General features: G+C 53.3%; 1 protein-coding gene and 1 long non-coding RNA gene across 2 annotated transcripts; both read right to left on the bottom strand.

Moving 5' to 3' along the window:
- Positions 1 to 3615: 3615 nt before the first annotated feature.
- On the bottom strand, positions 3616 to 10464 carry ZC3H10 (zinc finger CCCH-type containing 10). Its single transcript, XM_073318450.1, is given in 3 exon segments — positions 3616 to 6513; positions 10319 to 10437; positions 10440 to 10464. Coding segments are annotated over 3 exon segments (1374 nt in total). The 3' UTR covers positions 3616 to 5283.
- Positions 10465 to 11908: 1444 nt separating this feature from the next.
- Positions 11909 to 14301, bottom strand: LOC140901091 (uncharacterized). The gene is made up of 3 exons (XR_012155769.1): positions 14169 to 14301; positions 13632 to 13654; positions 11909 to 12208 (listed from the first exon to the last, which is right to left on the bottom strand). It is a non-coding gene; the product is annotated as an uncharacterized LOC140901091 (long non-coding RNA).
- Between the last annotated feature and the right edge of the window lie 1522 nt (positions 14302 to 15823).

Raw genomic sequence — 15823 nt, 5'->3', positions numbered from 1 at the left:
GTAGCAGCCCTTCTGGCCTTCCACTTTTACAAGTTACCTAATCCCTGTTTTTACTCACCAACCTTCTCTGTGTATACTAGATTTCCCAGAGCACTGTTCCTGCAGTCAGCTGGGAGTCTGATTTCAGTCAGAGCAGGACTGGATCCTTTAGCAGGGTGACTACCATACAGATTGTGTCCCAAACGGCTTGAGAATGTTTCTTTTAAACAGGCAAAAAAAATTCACAGGGAAGGGGAGTACGGCTACTTTGTGCTGAAATGAGATGAGGGCTCATGAGGTGGGGCTATAAAACACCTGTTCCAAGGAAGGGATGAATACTCCAATCTGGTGATTTGGGCTTTTCTACCCCCTGCTTTCCTAAAGTCACACAGTGTGCCAAACACTACTCTAGGAGTAGAAGGCAGGAATGCTAGCTCCCCATCCCTTGCTCTAACCACTTGGCCGCACTCCCTAAAGTTGGGAAACAAAAACCCACGTCTGGCTTTCCAATCCCCCGTTTTAACAGCTACAGTCCAAGACAGAGCAGACTTTCTTTACAAAGCAAAAGAAATCATGCTTCCGTCTAAGCCACCCTACAGTGATAGGACAGAATTACGCCATCTTGCGCCCTCAATCTGAATGGCCGCACTTTCCAAGGTGTTTCATAAAGAGCTAGACACGTCCTCTGCTGTCTGGCCACTTAACGCCTGCAGCCTCCAGCAGTTGAAAAAGGCTCACTCTGAATATTACACCTGTAAAAGTGAGCGCTAAGTGTCTCATCTGAAAACAGGATAATTGCTGCTCTAGTTACGTGTTTGCATTGCTGGCCTACAGCCTCCCCAGTTAAACAAAACCCTGTGGATTTAAAGCCAGCTCTGATTGACTGAATACACCATCGCAGCTGAAAGTTCATCCCTTGGGCCTTGGCGATATCTTACCAGGCTTGCAATCCAGTTGCTGGAACATAAATAACCCCCACGCTAAGGTAGGCCTGGTGCCATCTGCCTGCAGCAGTGTATTAGAAACAAAGGCTGGGGCTGGCGCATCAGAGCAGATGGCAGTGGGGGAAGGCAGGGGCTTTTGCTCCCAGTTTATTACAGATAAGACCCTCCCACATTCTCACTTATTTCCAGAGCAACCCAGAACCTGAGTGTGAAGTAAGCACGCGCTCTTCCAGTGTAAAGGCAGGAAGGGCAGGGATCCATTGCCAAGAGCAATGGTTTAAAGGCCTAAACACAAAGACTCCAATGCTTAGACTCCCTGGAACCACAAATCGGAATCTCAGGTAGATCCAATGAGTCTGTCAGGTTAGATAAATTGATAGGGGGGAAGGTTAGTCAATTACACAGATCTTCCAGGCCCCCAGGTACAGCCTCTCAGGGCTGAGCTGGTGCCTCGTGTTGGCTGCCTTTCAGCAGCAAAGGGTGTGCAGTTTACTGGAAGCACTGGGGCAGAACTGGGCTCTCTCCAAGTACACGTTACTCTCATAACCACTGATCTGCAAAGAGCAGTGTCCAGCCAAGATGTACTCTGCACATCTCTGTGGTGCCCGGATGATTCTAGCACAGAGCTGCACTGACTGTGAGGGGGGTCTTGTTATCATGCGCTCCAGGCAGGTGGGGCAAGATACAAAGCGTACAGGGAACCAGGCTACCAGCTGGAAACCCCACCACTGGGGTAAAGTCACACAAGCAGCTTGCAAACACCACAGACGTGAACAACTCACCAGTCTCTGAGCTCCCACCTGCATCAAGCTCGCCCTAAGGGAGACTATTTCCAAGGGGGGAGCATTGCTCCAGTGCTGTCAGTTACCCAGACAGACAGATTGAGCTCCGTGTGTCATTTCACTGAACATAGAGTGGGTTAAGAAGAGACTAGTCTGTAAGTCCCTATATTTGGTAACAGGCTCTTTGGTCTAGCAGACAAAGGAATAACATGATCCAACAGCTGGGAGTTGAAGCCAGACACATTCAGACTGGAAATAAAGTGTACATTTGACACAGTGAGGGTAATTAACCTTTGGAACAATTTACGCAGGGTCCCGAGAGATCCTCCAGCACTGGCAATGTCTAAATCAAGATTAGATGGTTTTCTAAAAGCTCTGCTGGAGGAATTAGTTTGGGGGAGTTCTCTGGCCTCTGTTATATGGGGGGTCAGACTAGATAATCTGTTTGGGTCTTGGACTTTATTCACCTAGGGCATGGCTGTATGACTTCTCTGTGAGGGGCTGGGCCGAAAGGGGCCCTGGCGGGTGATGACTGCAGACAGCAGGAGTGTAGGGCACTGAAGCTCCAAGGAGCTGCCTGCGTGTAAACAAAAGGGGGAAGCAGAAATGAGCAAGGGCTTTAATCCCTCACCCCCTGGCTGCAGCACAATGAGAGACCAGATGGAGTCTCCCTGCTACGGCATCTGAAGATCTTTATCCCAGGGGGTAACAATGCAGAGCTGGGGCAAAAGGAAATTGTAACCATGGGCCCTTTGCAGCAGCCTGGGGGACGGGCCATCACCAATAAGAGGCCTGTACAGTCTCACACTTGTCACGTCTGTCCCCTGGAGAGCCCCTTTTCATTCCCATTGCTGTCCCGTGTATGAGGTCAGAGCTGCTGGAACAGAGCGCCAAGTGCCATCACTTCCATGCGCAAACAATCCCCCCAGCCCCCCAACAATGCACCAACTCTACCACACTGCACCTCTCTGGAGGAGCCCCCAAGGGTGCTAGGGCTGTTCCTGAGGAGAAGGGGGAGTGGCCCTTGTAAGCTTTCACCAAGTCACTGGGAGGTAACAGCCAGCACCGAAGGGGACTGAGGTTGAGGACAGGAGCAGCAGTGACCCCCCGGGCCCTGCTCTGTCTACCTGGGCAGGGAGGCAGCTGCTAAATGCCGATCTCAGTGCCCCGCGCATGGTGGAACAACTATCAGGGTTCCCTGCCGGCTCAGTCACTTAACCCAATCTTCTTCCTAGAGACCGGGGGAAAAGGGTCTTAAACTAATGAAGATGTAGCACATTATACGGACAAAACTGGAAAACGCTGCCGAGCACCAGAGCTATACTGTGGGCAGAAGTGCTCATCGAGAGAGACACAACGGACACAAAGGGATCGTCCTAGCGGTTGAGAGTTTTGGTTTCTCGGCGCCTCGATCTGAGCACGCTGGTTTGCAGGAGGCTCTCCCAAGTGCAGGGGTGACAGGCCAGCCAGGATACCATTCTGCGCTGCGACTGGTCAGGGCCCATTACATGCTAAGAGGAGCCATGGTCAGCTCAGCCCTGGGATGGGAGACCTCCAAGCAAGCTGCGAGAAGGGCCTGGAGCAATCCAGTAGGTGGCGGTCTCCTGACTCCGCAAGGAACCCATGCACCAACGTGGTGCTGCCATGTAAAGCAGAGCTCCTGCTTTCTTTCAGCTACTGAAGATGCCAGGGCACATCCCCCTTGTAGCAATGCTGTCAGCTACTGCATTTCACCCCAGAGGTGGCTGCATTTCAGTGGTGCGCACGTAGGCCTTACCGACATCTCAGTGGGGTTTATAGACTTCCCATCCCTCTGTAAAGTGCTCGGATGTGCTCAGATGAAAGGCAAACGTTCCATCTGGTGGCTGATTCGCGCTTTAAAGAGCGAGTGTCAACACCAGAATGTATCGGTCAGGGGCTGTACGTTTTCTTTTAATAGCTGAAAACTTTACACTGTAGTCACAGAACTAAAACGCTAGACTTACGAAGTTCAGCACCCTTAGAAAGAGCTCCTGCTGTAAAGCATTCTCCTACTCTTTAAGTTCTCCTTAAAAAAAAAAAACATCAAACCCAGACATAACTACGCAAAAGCTATTCTAGACCCGTGGGTGAGCTTCGGTTTTAGAAACAAAAATACTGCATACGAGGGAGGGAGGGGTCTCTTTGAACCAGGTTCCTTTGAGGACGTGTGAACGGGGTGAACAGAGTAAATGGCCGTAAGAGGCAGATGGTAGTCTTGGGTTGGGGAGGCTCAGGCACAGAAGTGGCTGGTGGATGGCGAAGGGTGTGAGGGCTTGCTCAGGGCACGGGTGGATTTGCTCACATTTGCCAATCCCAACAGCTCCAGAGGGAACTGATGAACAGGTCTGCCGAGCACCTCAGCAGGCATCAGGGGAATGGAGGGTGCTCAGGGGCCTGGCAGGATCGCTGTCCAAGCCTGGTCTCCTTTCAGCGAGCTATGCCATGCCTCGGGAGGTGACTGGAGAAGCCCTGACAATTCAAACAGCAACAGAGATGATTTTATTTCAACCCATGACCTCAAGTAGAATGCAATCCCCGCCCCACAAGCTGCTAGGCGAAGCGGGGTCAGATGCTATCACATTTAACTTGCGCCCCACCCCCACCAGGCTGCAGGGTGCGGCTGGGTTTATTTCCAACCCTGGGGTTTGTGAGCAATTCAGCAACAACATCTGCTGGAATTGGCAAGTCCCCTCACCCCTCTTTGGGATTCGGATGGTCCTAGGAATGCATCACCCTCTCCCTGGAGGGGTGACTGGAACAGGGATGCTCTCAAGGCCACTGTAGAGACAGTTTCCTAGAGTCTAAGTTGTGTTGCCCTGTTTTAAAGCAACAGGGCTGAGTTTACATATAAGCCCAAATCCTATTGGGGATTTAACCATTTCATCACCAGGCAAAGCTGCCCCAGGGCCATTCCCCCTAGGAGAGGGCTGCCAGACGGAGCCAGCCTTTCTGCCATCTCTGGGGGAGGTACTGTCCCCCGGGTCTCGCTTCCCTGATTCTGCCTGAGTCCAGGGAAGCCCAGGAGTGTCTCTATTAGAGAGCAGCAAGCCAGGGGATCCCGCCCTTGGGGGTGATTTCCCTACAGCCTCCGTTCTGGTGTGTCCTGTCAGTGAAATGATACTGCCATAGCCAGGCGATATACTGAGTTCCTGAACTCGCAGGGCTATGGAGGGACTAGCGCAGTGGGTACAGAGGGGCAGGTATTCGGGCAAAGATAAGCGAAGGGTAAAGGCTCTAAGGTTACTGTACCCTTCGAATCGTGTGGCATTAAAGCCTTTCGTCCCTGAATTCTGCTGCCTTGTGGAAGACCACGCATGGCGGCTAGGGGTTAAGGGAAATCCAAGTCATTCGCCTCCAGGGTGGAAAGCCCACCGCCTAAAAGGCCTCTCCCGAAGGAGAGAGAGGTTTCCAAGGGTTTCAGTTCAATTCTCTCCCTCCTCGGTTTCTGTCTCCCCAAAGGAAGGAGCAAGTCCTGCCAGCGAAGCAGCCCCTCCGCCTGCCGGGGGCGGCTCGGAACGGCACCGGCCCCCGGCAGTGCGCGGGGCCCTCTGGGGGCGTTAGTGCGGCATGGCCGTTATCCTCACGCTCTGCGACGCGATGGGGTACGTCACCATGGGCGTGGTGGCGTGGCTCATGGTTATCCCTCCCAGCGGCTGCGCCATCGAAACCGCCACGGGTGCCACCGACACCGCCACGGGCGCCATGGAGACTGGAGGAGCCATGCCCTGCGCAATGGTCTGAGCCAGAGCAGCCGAGAGCGGGGTGATTTCCGGGTTCATGGGGGGTGCCGCGTTGGTGGGGGGTGCTGCCTGGGCTCCGGCCGGAGCCACCAAATCCTGCTGGGTGACAGGCCGTGGCTGAAGGGCCTGGCTGCTGAGCGTGGTGTGGGTCTGGGCAATGCTGTGGTTATAACTGGTGACAGTGCCCACGGTTGGGGCCAGGGTCTGCTCGGTGGCCGTGGCGGTGGAGCTGAGAGTCATGACTTTGGCCTGGTTCCGGAACTGGGCGTTCTGCTCCAGCAGCACCTCGTTGGTCGCCAGCAGGTTGTTGACCTGCTTCTTGAGGTCCTCCACGCGCTTGCGCAGCAGGACGTTCTCCTCCTCCAGGAGCCGGTACTCCACCGTGCGCGGGCTGGTGAAGCTGTACTCGTAGGTCTCGAAGTGCAGCCCGTCCACCCGCCTCCGCTTCAGCACCGGGTCGTGGTCGTCGTAGCGGTCGGGGTCGTACATGACGTCGTAGGGGTCATAGCGGCGCACGGTGGTGGCAATGCCCGGCTCCCGGGCCGCGATGACCCGGGCCTCATACTCGTACTCCCGCTGCAAGTGCTGGAACTTGCATTTGGCTCCCCGCTGGCAGTCGCCCTTCAGGAAGTCCCTGCATATCGGCACCTCCTCCTTGCTGTTTGGCAGGTCCGCTGGGGAGAGGCCCAGCCCAGCCGCCACCTTCTGGCGCAGGCGCGGGGGCAGCTCTCCCGTCTTCTTGTAACAGTCCTCGTCCTCCTTGGTGCCGTGGATGAAGCGGCAGTTGAGGCGCACGCACTCCTTGTTCTGGAAGTCGTGGCAGAAGATGAACTCGTTCTTGCGCACGCCCAGGTTGGTGACCTCGCTGATGTCGGGGTGCCGGAAGCGGCAACGCTTGCCTCGCTTGCAGACGTTGCGCAGGAAGTCGCGGCAGATGTCATCGGAGTTGGCGCCCGCCTCATCGCTGCTACTGCCGTTGTTGTAGTTGTCGCGGTCGGGCATTTTCCCACCCACGCCCTCCCCTCCTCTTGGTATGAGCTCAGGCAACTGCAAAAGAGGAGAGGTGGTAGGGTGTGAGAAAGCAAGGCGGGGAGGGGGAAGTGGGGGATCCTAACTTAAAGGCAGGAACTGTTCTGGTGTAGCTGGCAGGGAAATATCGGCCCTGAGGAATTACAGCAAGCCGCCGGCCTCTGCTGTTGTTAAGGTTATGACCAGCTTTCGGGATAAAGTTTGACTCTTAGTGCTGCAAAATCCGCATGGCTACTCAGGCTGTCTTGCAACGTGGTGTGCCTCATGGGGATACTGGGTAGGGTTAGTGATACAAATTTGGAGCCATTTGACCAAGGGGTTCCTGAGATACAGGCCCCAGCCTCCCAAAAAATCAGAACCCCTCAACTTTGAGAGAAGCTATCAACTTTTTCTGCATAGACCTTGTTGTACTGCTTACAGCACATGATCCAGCTCGACGCCCCGAACTTTGCCAGCTCATTGCATAAAAACCAAGGAGCTTTCAGACATTCATCCAAATACACTGTTCTGCTCAAAGTCAATAGCACCGCTGTAAGCCAGATACAGTGAGTAGAATTTGCAAGGCTGCCGAGTTTTAATCGTGGCTTCGGCTGCCAGTTCGAAACCTCAAAAGCCTGGGTCTCTAAGCAAGTGAGGCTCAGACTCCTTCCGCTACAAACCAATATCCACAACTCTAGGTGTCCAAATGCATTTAACATCTGCCTGTCTTTTGACCTCACCAGACCCTTTAACAGAGACCGCCTGTTCAAAAAGGCTCAGCTTTACCTGTAAGATCCAAAATCTTCAGTCACCCCAGGCTGAATCACAGCTAGAGGAGCTGACTTGATTTGCGATCAAAGTCCTAATGAAATTAAAAAATAATCAAAACAAGCTAGTAGTCACCCATTTAATATTAGTCAAGTCCAAAGCAGATGGGGCCGATTTCACAGCTCTCTATCTGACGTTAAAAGAGGATTAGGGCCCAAATCATAATCCCAACTCTACATATAAAACAACGGAGTCTAAATTAGCTGTTACTACTCAAGAAAGAGATCTTGGAGTCAGTGTGGATAGTTCTCTGAAAACATCCACTCAGTGTGCAGCGGCAGTCAAAAAAGTGAACAGAATGTTAGGGATCATTAAGAAAGGGATAGATAAGAAGACAGAAAATATCATATTACCTCTATATAAATCCATGGGACGCCCACATCTTGAATACTGTGTGCAGTATTCTCATCTCAAAAAAGATATATTGGACTGGAAAAGGTTCAGAAAAGGGCAACAAAAATGCTTTGGGGTATGGAACGGCTGCCGTATGAGGAGAGATTAATAAGACTGGGACTTTTCAGCTGGGAAAAGAGACGACTAAGTGGGGATATGATAGAGATCTATAAAATCATGACTGGTGTGGAGAAAGTAAATAAGGAAGTGTTATTTACTCCTTCTCATAACACAAGAACTAGGGGTCACCAAATGAAATTAATAGGCAGCAAGTTTAAAACAAACAAAAGGAAGTATTTTTTCACACAAAGCAGTCAACCTGTGGAACTCCTTGCCAAAGGATGTTGTGAAGGCCATAACTATAACAGGGTTCAAAGAAGAACTAGAGAAGTTCCTGGAGGATAGGTCCAACAATGGCTATTAGCCAGGATGGGCAGGGATGATGTCCCTAGCCTCTGTTTGCCAGCAGCTGGGAATGAGCGACAGGGGATAGATCACTTGATGATTACCTGTTCTGTTCATTCCCTCTGGGGCACCTGGCATTGGCCACTGTCAGTAGACTGGATACTGGGCTCGATGGACCTTTGGTCTGACCCAGTATGGCCGTTCTTGTGTTCTTAAATCAAGATGGCAGCGACTTTTATTTTAAATCACACACGCCCAGCAGGGTATGTGCAATCCCCTTGCTGCCACACAGCTTAGTGTCAGATATCCAGGTGTGTATCTTTACAGCATGTGAGGTGTAGCAGCAGGCAAGAGCTCTTGTCTGAATTCTATATCCTGAATTGTATATATCTCAGGGTAGGGGGAGTCTGCCATCACATATGGTTACATCCAGAGGCAGAGAGTAAATTTTCTATGGCAGGGCCATTGTTGCATCTACAGCAGCTAGCGCAACGGGGCTGGGATCAGGGCCCTAGGAGCTACTACACTACAAATAATGAATAACATTCCACCTGGCTGACTTTGTAAATCAAGACAGTAGAGCAAAAGCTGCTTATACATGCATCCAAAGGCATGCAAGAGAAAGCTAATAAACCCTCAGCCTTTTTGAGTAAGGATGGGAACATAGGACTGGAAGGGACCTCCTGGGTCAGAGTCCAGTCCCCTGCTATTGTATCATATGATCATATTCATAAACTTACTTAATGAAAAATTGAAGGAAGTGCAAAAGATTGTTACTAACTGTGTTTGTTTGGGAACCTGAGCTCACTTTATTAGAAGCTGGTGGAGAAAGCCCTCTGCATCTTAAATCTTCCTAGGTAGAGTAAATCCGCCACCTAGAGTTACTTTGGTGGATAGCCACCATTTTGGTGTGACCCACCAAAATACCAGGAATAGCTCCTACACACACAAGACAGCTTGTGAAATGTAAGCCAAGGGTTTCCTGACCGCGAGCTCTGTCAGTGGTGAGTCCATGAGAGTGCCGGGCCGGGAACCCAGAAGTCCGACCGGTGCTGATGTCTGAGCCGAGCTGCCATAACTCTGCTGGTTTGGCCCCCCCAGACCTGCCCACCTGGGCTGCCTCAGAGCAGGTGTTTCTGGGGCCTCATCCCCACTGAGCCACAGACACAGATGAGCAGCCAGGTCCACCCCATGGGGTGAGGGAGAAAGCTAAGGGGGGGGGGCGACCCAGGCCAGGCCAGAGGACGTGGGGGGAACTCAGGGGTAACCCCCCCCCCATGGACTGGGCCAGAGAACAAAGGGGGGGGAAGAGGACTCAGGGGTAACCTCCCTCCCCCATGGACTGGGCCAGAGAACAAAGGGGGGGGAAGAGGACTCAGGGGTAACCTCCCTCCCCCATGGACTGGGACAGAGGCGATGGGGGGGGACGACTCTGCGGTACCCCCCCGTGGACTGGGCCAGAGGCCATTGGGGAGGACGAGGACTCAGAGGTACCCCCCCCGGACTGGGCCAGAGGCCATGGGGGGGATGGACTCAGGGATACGCCCCCCCATGGACTGGGCCAGAAGCCATTGGTGGGGGGAGGACTTTGGGATACCGCCCCCCATGGACTGGGCCAGAGAACAAGGGGGGGGAGGACTCAGGGGTAACCTCCCTCCCCCATGGACTGGGCCAGAGGCCATTGGTGGGGGGAGGACTTTGGGATACCGCCCCCCATGGACTGGGCCAGAGAACAAAGGGGGGGGGGAAAGGACTCAGGGGTAACCTCCCTCCCCCATGGACTGGGCCAGAGGCGATGGGGGGGACGACTCTGCGGTACCCCCCCGTGGACTGGGCCAGAGGCCATTGGTGGGGGGAGGACTTTGGGATACCGCCCCCCATGGACTGGGCCAGAGGCCATTGGGGAGGACGAGGACTCAGAGGTACCCCCCCCGGACTGGGCCAGAGGCCATGGGGGGGATGGACTCAGGGATACCCCCCCCATGGACTGGGCCAGAGGCCATTGGTGGGGGGAGGACTTTGGGATACCGCCCCCCATGGACTGGGCCAGAGAACAAGGGGGGGGGAGGACTCAGGGATAGCCCCCCTCCCCCACGGTCTGGGCCAGAGGCCCTGGGGGACCCATGGGCCCTGGGGGGAGGAGCCTGAAGGGGCCGGACGGGGGGGCTCGGGGGATCCGGCCCCCCCGCAAGCCCCTGCTCGGGCCCGCCTCGCTCACCCGCTCTCCGGCCGCGTCCTGCTCCAGCAGCGACAAAGAGCGGCCCCTTCCGCCCTCCAGCGGAACTACTCTATGGTCCTTCCGGCCCCCGACCGGAAGCGCAGGCCTCCCAGCATGCAGCGCGCGCGGCCCGTCGGGGTTACCATAGCGACAAGGCCCCGCTTCCTAGTAGATGGCGGTGGGCGGGGCCTGAGATCATATGCCCGCACAGGGGAAGACCACGTGGTCTCCAGCCAACAGCAGCCCCTGGCCGTGTCATGGGCCCCCGGCCCCGCAGGACGCCTGCGCAACAGGGTGCGAGTGAAACACAGGCCCCGCCCCCGGCAACCAGCTCAACCCCGAAGCTCCCTCTGCTCCTTCGCCTCCCCCCTTAGCCCCCACGCTGGGTCACAGCCGCTCGCCTCCCCGCTCACGCTGCGGGTTCCAGGGAGCAGCCCTTGATGGGGGCATCGTAATCAGCGCATTGGGAGAGGCCCCACAGCTAAGCAGCTTGCCCAGGACTCGGATCACCCCTGTGGTCCTTTTGCATAGGCCAAACGCTTAGGGACATGACAAGAAAAGTTACCCCGTCTATCCAGAGCCAGAGGGCCTCTTACAAAGCTCCACGAAAAGGAGGACTTGGGGCACCTTAGAGACTAACCAACCCGATGAAGTGAGCTCTAGCTCACGAAAGCTTATGCTCAAATAAATGAGTCTGTCTCTAAGGTGCCCCACGTCCTCCTTTTCTTTTTGCGAATACAGACTAACACGGCTGTTACTCTGAAACCTGTCCTCATTACATTAGGTCACTGTACTGTACCAGCCATCATGACTAGTTACGCTAGGAGGGGTTGGCAGAGAATTATCCACCATCCAGTTTTCAGTGTTTATATTTTCAGCATATGCAGGATTATCCTCTCTTCCAAGGGTTAATGCTGTTGCTGTTAAGCGCGCTGAAGTCTTCAGTGAAGGGTGCTATAAATTGGAGTTCATTTCCTTGAAGTTTCAATCAAAGGGCAGGTAGCCTTTTGGGAAAGGGGTTACCCTTCATGCAAGCGGTTACACCATCCACTTCTCACCAGAAAGTATCTCACTACACTATATACCCACTTCATCAGGGGAATGTAACTTGGGGATAAAACCTGATGCGATGCAGAAATGTCTGACAAGTGGCAGAGCCATTACATTCTATCCATGCTCTCAGCACAAGAACCAACACTTATACTGGGAAGTCACTGTTCAGAGACCGGTGTGAACCCAGCACGGTTAATTCTGAAGGCTACACCTGCATAAAAGTGCAGCAGGGTATATGTGCACCACATTCATACAACTCACAGCAGTGTTGCATGGTGGCCTGGACATTTGAACCCTTTCCCCAGTCACATCTTCAGCAAAAGTGATTTCTATATTCAGTGGATTCTTATTCTCAGACAGGCCATGCAACAGTGTGTATTGGGAAAGGGCCCAGAAAGCCAACCAGAAGAGGGCTGAATGATGCAGGTCAAGCGTCTTTAAAAGTCAAGTTACATACATGCCTAGAGATCACATTGAGATTGTATTAAAATCAACTCGGGGCTATTTAAACACAACATTAAGAAAAAACATGCTGAATTCCCAGCCAAACCAGGTTTTTATTGTATACCTGCCACATTCAACTACAAAGACCAGAACCAGTCCAGAACGTCAAAGCTCAGGGCTACCACCCATACAGATGAGACCTTCATTCTTAAGATGGAAAACTCTTGGAGACGGCTAGGAAAGCACTCCTATCACCAACACCAGGAAGTAGTTGTGTCTGGAGGTCAGCGACCCAAGCTCCCACGTTTCTTTGCTCTGCTTTGCAGCCTCAGTAGCGGCAGAGAAGACATCTACTTAGACCTCTGCCTCATCTTTCTCCTTTTGCGCTTCAGCCTGAGAAAGACAATTTTAGCCCATCAGAGAAAGAATATCAGCACAGTAACAAAGCTATCTGGTTAAACAGACTTTGAACAAGTCGTTATCAGGCCAAACCCCTTTCGTGTAAGGACAAGCCTGTCAAGAGTTTTGGAAAAAAGTTACGATGTGCAGTTTTTAAAGAGAACTAGAACCCCGCAATGTCTGTTACCTAACCCTAGTGCACAAGAGTAAAATTACGAGAAACTGAGTAACCTATTTCATTGTCCACATTTCTGGGGACAGAATACCAACAAGGACAGCACCTTCAGTAGTGAGGCTAGCTCTACCGCTAAGGACAGTTTGAAACGGGGAAAGGAGAGGGTCTAGACTTAAGCCTACTCCTGCTTGCCTTTCCAGAGTTTTAAACGGAAGTTTCAGATCTTATGTAAAAGCAGAGCAGAAACTCGAACAGCTAAAAACAGTAACAAATGCATGTTTACTCTGTCTGGAGTCTGGAAAAGGAACTTTGCATCTTTGCTACAGTGTTTTAATGGCTTATTTTAAACATATACAATAAGGAGAGACTTGTGTAAACCCCTGATGTACTAATTCCTACAATAAATTTGATCCCTCAGTTAAAACAGGTCACCCTTACCTGCCATGCTTAACACAGAACAGCTAGTTACACCAAAGCTAGAAAATGCCAGAGGAGACAGGCAGTTTCAGCTCTGAGCTGGCCTGGCTGCTCTTATACTTACACAGCACTGCCAGATGAGCGAAGAAATATTAACTGGAAATAAAATAGGTTTAGTTCTGCATAACCCCCCGACCCAAGAAAAGCAGTGTTTACAATGGATGCAGCCTATTTAAAGGTTTAGGATGTCATACACCACAAAGCACTTCACATGTATCAATGTTTCTCTCTTCACTCCCCACCCTGAAGTAGCCTTATCACCATTTTACAGAAGAGGAATAGAGGTACGAGACACTTACTCAAAGTCATACAACCATGTGTGCAGTAGAAACAGGAATTTAACCCAAATCCTACTACAGAACTTTATACCGCCTACACCCTCCGGCTTGTCTCATCAATTTAGCCTGCAAACTCTTTGGGGCAAGGCCCGTGTCTGACCGAGTTTTTATGGGGTCTAGCACCGTGGGCTCCCAATTTCAGCTGAGGCCTCTAGACACAACAGAAATAAATGTACTTTAACCTTCCCCAATCCGCCTGAGGGATGTGGGATGCAGTGCTAACATCAAGACAGGCAACTAACTCCCTATTCCCCCCACTCCCTATTTACCAAGCGTGATCAACCATCTGAGCCAGGCACGTGAATACCTTCCGAGAGGGCCAGCTCACAAGATTTAGGTTTTATAAAAGAGTCAGTCAGCGGAGCAGCCTGTGGGGCAAGGCCGGTCAGGCACCGGGCCAAACAAGTCAGAACCAGAGCTCACATACCTGCGCATACGCTTCTTTCGCCACTAGAGGAGAGAGGGAAACACACAAGAGTCAGCAGCTTATTAACAGCGAGCTCAACCTCCCCCACGTGTCTCCAGCCCCCCCCGCTACCGCCTGCGCGGAGCAAAGAAACGGTGCCCGATGGGAAGCGAAGGCAGCGAACGGCACATCGCCCCCGGTTTCCCTGGGGATTTACTGCTGGGGGGCAGGACACGGGCTAGGGTCCGCGGAGCAATAGGGCCCGGCAGAGGGGAACCCGCCGGGCCCCCCCTTGCCCCAAGGGGGCAGCTGCCCGGTGGGGGGGGGGGAGGGAATCAGCCCCCAGCCCAGCCCCACGTGCCTGGAGCGGCCAGTGCCCAGGGCTTGTGGGGGGGGGGCTCCCCCTGCAGCACGAGCATGGGGGGCAGCTACCCCCCGACCCCTGCACGGCCCCGCCCCCAGCACTGGAAGAGAAGGGGCCCCCCCCATAACCCCGCTTCCTCCCGCCGGGCCAGGCCCAGCCCCCTCGCTCCCCCAGCAGGCCCCGGCCCCACCCACCTTAGCTCTCATGGCGGCCCAGGCTCAGTGCCCGCGGATGGCGGCGGATGGCGCCGAGAGCCTCCTCGCTCCGACAAAATGGCGGCGACAACAGCCGAGAGAGAGTGGCCCGCGCCGCCCGCCCCCTTTTATAGGCCAGTTCCGGAAGCGGGTGCGCGGGGCGGCAGCGTCACGGAGGGGCTGCGCGCGCGCGCCCTCTTCGCCGAGCATGACGGGAGATGTAGTTTCTCCCGCCCCCGCGGCAGCACGGGAGGTGTAGTTTTCTCCCGCCCACCCGCCTCCATTTTGAATACAAATCCTCCCAGCTGAGTCCAGAGGCGGGGAGGGGTAAAGACCGCAACTTCCAAGGGGGCCGGGGGGGGGAAGGTGAAAGGCCCAATTCCGCCCTCCCGCCCCAGCTACACCCCAGGGGCCCAAGTCTCACTCCCCCCCGACACGCAGTGCACAGGCCGAAGTGTTTGGTGTGCAACACCAAGGGCCCAACACGTGCAAGAGCACCCGCGCGTGTTAACACAAGAAGGGCCGTGCGGCTCATACCGGCGCAGCCCAAGGGTCCATCTAGCCCAGTGTCCTGACAGCGACCGGCGGCCCCAGAGGGAAAGAACAGAACAGGGAATCCTCAAGTGATCCATCCCCTGTCACCCATTGAACTGCTCTAGTTCTTTGATGAACGCTGTTACAGTCTTTGCTTTCACAACATCCTCTGGCAAGGAGTTCCACAGGTTGATTGTGCGTTGTGTGAAAATATACCTCCTTTTTTCTGCAGCCTGTTAATTTCATTGGGTGACCCCTAGTTCTTGTCTTATGAGTAAATAACACTTAATTTACTTTCTCCCCACCAGTCATGATTTTATAGCCCTCTACTATATCCCACCTTAGTCATCTCTTTTCCAAGCTGAGAAGTCCCAGTCTTATTAATCTCTCCCTATATGGAAGCTGTTCCATAGCCCTAGTCATTTTTGTTGCCCTTTTCTGTACCTTTTCCACTATATATTTTCTGAGATGGGGCAACATTTGCACACAGTATTCAAGATATGGGCAGCCCATGGATTTATATAAAGGCAACATATTTCCTGTCTAATTATCCATCCCTTTCCTAATGATTCCCAGCATTCTGTTCGCTTTTTTGATGGCCGCTGCACATTAAGTGGATGTTTTCAGAGAACTCTCCACAATGACTTAAAGATCTCCTTCTTGAGTGGTAACAGCTAATTTAGACCCCATCATTGTATCTGTAGAGTTGGGATGATGTTTTCCAGTGTTCATTACTTTGCATTTATCAACACTGAATTTCATCTGCCGCAAGGAAAGGGCGCCCACACGCAAGTGCAAGCCATAGGGCCCCCTTCTCTGCCAATCCCCAGTGTTATCACAGCCAGAGGTGCTAGCTGCCCCCCTGGGGCCCCTTGCAGAAAGAGGGGAGCTGCTAAAGCAGAGCAGCTAAGGCTGTAACAGACTCGTATCCTCGGCAAATCGGGCCCTGACAGAGCCCTCACCCATGCATACCGAGGGTTACGCCTGCAGATGCGAATGCACCCACTCCTGTGCTGCAAAGACCAGTTACCCCAGCTCCAGCTCAGCCAGAAGGGGAGATGCAGAGGAACACAAGCCAGTAGCTTGGTCCAAGAGAATCAGAAACTAGCCAGAGGCTGACA

This window comes from Lepidochelys kempii, chromosome 20 (genome assembly GCF_965140285.1).
Source record: "Lepidochelys kempii isolate rLepKem1 chromosome 20, rLepKem1.hap1, whole genome shotgun sequence".
NCBI classification, from domain to species: domain Eukaryota; kingdom Metazoa; phylum Chordata; order Testudines; family Cheloniidae; genus Lepidochelys; species Lepidochelys kempii.
This window is presented reverse-complemented; position numbering and strand designations above follow the sequence as displayed.